This window comes from Morone saxatilis, unplaced genomic scaffold, assembly GCF_004916995.1.
Source record: "Morone saxatilis isolate NCDOM2014 unplaced genomic scaffold, NCSU_SB_2.0 Contig23, whole genome shotgun sequence".
Classification (NCBI taxonomy): domain Eukaryota; kingdom Metazoa; phylum Chordata; class Actinopteri; family Moronidae; genus Morone; species Morone saxatilis.
Genome location: NW_023339796.1, coordinates 23,995,611 through 23,998,741, shown reverse-complemented (window position 1 = coordinate 23,998,741; position 3,131 = coordinate 23,995,611). Strand labels below are relative to the sequence as shown.

The 3,131-nt window shown below is 43.6% G+C and overlaps 1 protein-coding gene across 1 annotated transcript in view; it reads right to left on the bottom strand.

Moving 5' to 3' along the window:
- Window positions 1-3,131, bottom strand: part of cntnap2b (contactin associated protein 2b) — a 30,998-nt gene that overhangs the window by 14,133 nt on the left and 13,734 nt on the right. The window contains 4 exon segments of the mRNA XM_035670927.1: window positions 176-309; window positions 429-662; window positions 836-1,072; window positions 2,299-2,517. Coding sequence (XP_035526820.1) covers window positions 176-309; window positions 429-662; window positions 836-1,072; window positions 2,299-2,517 — 824 coding nt within the window.

The window sequence follows — 3,131 nt, the reverse complement described above, 5'->3', positions numbered from 1 at the left end:
ATAAAACTGAATTGAATTGAATGAGATTGTAAAAAGTGATACTTTTGATAAGATAAAAAAAAACACCCCATGTCATTCTCTCAAAAGCCTATTTCCCACGATGTTGAAGCATTAGTTTGATGCACAGTACTTGGTATTATGGTCAGGTTTTACTGTAGTTGCAGGAAGCACTAACCTGTATTCGGATCTCCCTTAAGTTCCTCGTTATGTTGATAGAGTGTGGCTGTCCATTGGCCATATTACGATGGTCAACATCTATGGTGTAAGGTTCTGCTAGCCCCCCAAGACTGTAGCGGATCTGGAGAGTGCCTGGACGCACGAATAGAGACACAAAGTAACACAAGATAATACTGTAACAGCAATTCATAAAATATACTTTTAGTATAAATTAATATTAAAAAACTGAGGTGCGATATTGACAAACCCACCATTGTGCCTCAGCACCACAGCCAAGTAGTCCTGAGTCCTGGAGCTGATGTAGACCAGGATGCTTGGAGCACTGGAGGTGCTGAAGCTGAACACCAGTTCCTCCTGAGTCAGGTTGGTCTCGCTAGGAACACCAACACCTGACAGGCTCTTCTCCTCCCGTAATGCAAAAGCTCCCGCCTCTGGCAGGAAGTCATAACGCACCAGGGTTCCTGTCTCAAAGTAGCCACCTACATCTAGCACACATACAGAAAGAGCAGCAGAGAGAGAAAAGGTGGTTAAAACAGCATGCACTGGTTAATCCATCTTGGTTGTTGCATGTAATCCAACCTCCATCCATCTATAAGCTTTACCATCCTTTGGAGGATACATATTCACATTCACACGACAATTTAGAGTCAGCAGTTACCATCAGTGCAGAAGGGTCCGTCATAAGCAGTGAGGGAGCAGTCACAGGAGTATCCATTGTACTTCTCCAAACACTTCCCTCCGTTCCTGCAGTGCATCGCATAGCTGCTGCAATGGCCCTGGCAGCCTGGGTTCACCCCCTGAGTCCCTTTTGCCCTCCCCTCCAGGTCAAAGGTCATACCATTGACCTTCAGAGCCCGCATGCAGCCCAGGAAACCCCTCTGACCACTTGAGGCTCCTGGCAAGTAACACATAAAGCACAACATCAGTTCAGCAGTTCAGTTTTGTCTAAAATTATATCAGAGCAGGTTCCAAAGACATTTTATCCTGGTCTGAAGCAATACTGGCACACACAAATAAAGACTAATGGGCTAAATGGGATGGCTGTGGTACAGAGGAAGAGCGGGTCGTCCCCTAATCGGAAGGTTGTTGGTTGGATCCCCGGCTCCTCCTGCCACTTGTCGAAGTATCCTTGAGCAAGATACTGAACCCCAAATTGCTGTATCGTTGTGTGAATGTGTATGAATGAGTTAGTTTCTGTTCGATGGACTTTGCCACCACTGACTGAATGTATGTGAAAGGGCGATTGTGGCACGTAGTGTAAAAGCGCTTTGAGCGGTCGGAAGACTACAAAGGCGCTACACAAGTACAGGTCCATTTACCATTTACCATTTAATTACAAGTTAAGTAGTTAATTAAGTACACCCTTTTGATTCCTGCCTCACAGTCACTGGCTCTTTAAAAGTTGTGTGAATCATCAGAAGAGCGGTTCTCGCTGTCACTAACGCCAACGCAGTTCCCTGCTGCTGCTTCCTCCTTATGTACAATATTTTGGTAATATTGATTTAACTTAAACCTAATGTTTATGTATATTTGTTTAAGCAGGGATCAGTTCCCCACCAAAGTCCTTGCTCACATTCTTTGTTATTTTTTTCAGCTTTTTCTCACATCCGTCAAAGGCGGGGTTCTTCTTAACAAATTATTTACCAGCTCCAACTTTATGCAGTTTATCCTGTCAACAGTTGAGTTTCAAACAGGAGTGAGTCAGGGGTTAAAATAGAATTAAAATTTTACTAGGATAACATAAAATATATTCCAAGTTTTTTGGTCATTTTAATCAATTTCCAGGGCTTTCAACCCCCACTAGGGGTCCACAAATGTCACTACTCTACTTGGGGTCAAATTTTAACCAGAGCAAGATTGTATCAACATTAATATTTACTTAATGTTCAGATGTTTAGGCAGTTATAAACTTTCTTAACAACCTGAACCTGTCACAGAGAAATTGTACTTGAAATTGAGAAATACATAGTTATTATTAACTGGTACGGTTTGATCATCAAGTCTTTATGACAGGGAGTCACACATTCAGCAATTTTAGACCTCTGCTGATAGACGCTAAAGGTGTATGACATTACATGTGACAGCTGTGGAGAACATATCAGATGTATGTGTGTGTCTTACCAACATATAGCTCACTGTAGAACTCCAGTTTTGTGTGTCCCTGTGGGGGGATCGGTCGGACCTCCCTGTACTGTCCATTAAGCTGCAGCACTGCCTCTTTGATGTTTTTCTCAGCCTCCACGCGATGCCATTGGTCATCGTTCAGAGGCGCCGGCGAGTGGATGCTGAGCTCCATCCGCTCACTGCCCATGTCGAAAGAGAAGGAAACCACCGAGCCTCCTGGGAGGGCAAAATCAGCCAGAAACATTTTAAGACTCATTAAAGACTGGAATCAATGCAACCAAAATCTCTTTAAAAAACTCAACAAGAAAACTTTTTTAAATTATGTGTATCTTAGGCCCTGTTTACACCTAGTATTAACATGAGTCTTGGGTGATCCGATCACAAGCTGAAAGCTCCAATTAGGTCAGTTCACACCTGGAATTCGAATGCGTCTCCACATGCGTCTTGAGTGACCACCCTTTGATCAGATCTCACTTCCCCACTCTATATTCCATCGAACACTACAGGGCTCTACCCAATGTCCATTATTACTGTCCAGATGGCTGTTGAATACAAAGATTTGACTATTTGTTCAGTCATACTAAACTTCTATATTAGCCTGAGTCTCATGGTTTACCTGCACTGCCAGCAGCCCTGCAGGAGAAACCTGTGGCTGTGGGACAATTTTTTATACACAAATAAGTAACTAATTAAAACTGCAAGCAATGATGAAATGGGCCCTCGCACTCGGCGCGCGCCAGGGTGTGCTGTGGGCGCGTCAGGTGCCGGCCTAACACGTTCGCACCACAATCTGAAATTTTTCCGTTAATCAGATCAAAATTGCCACGCAG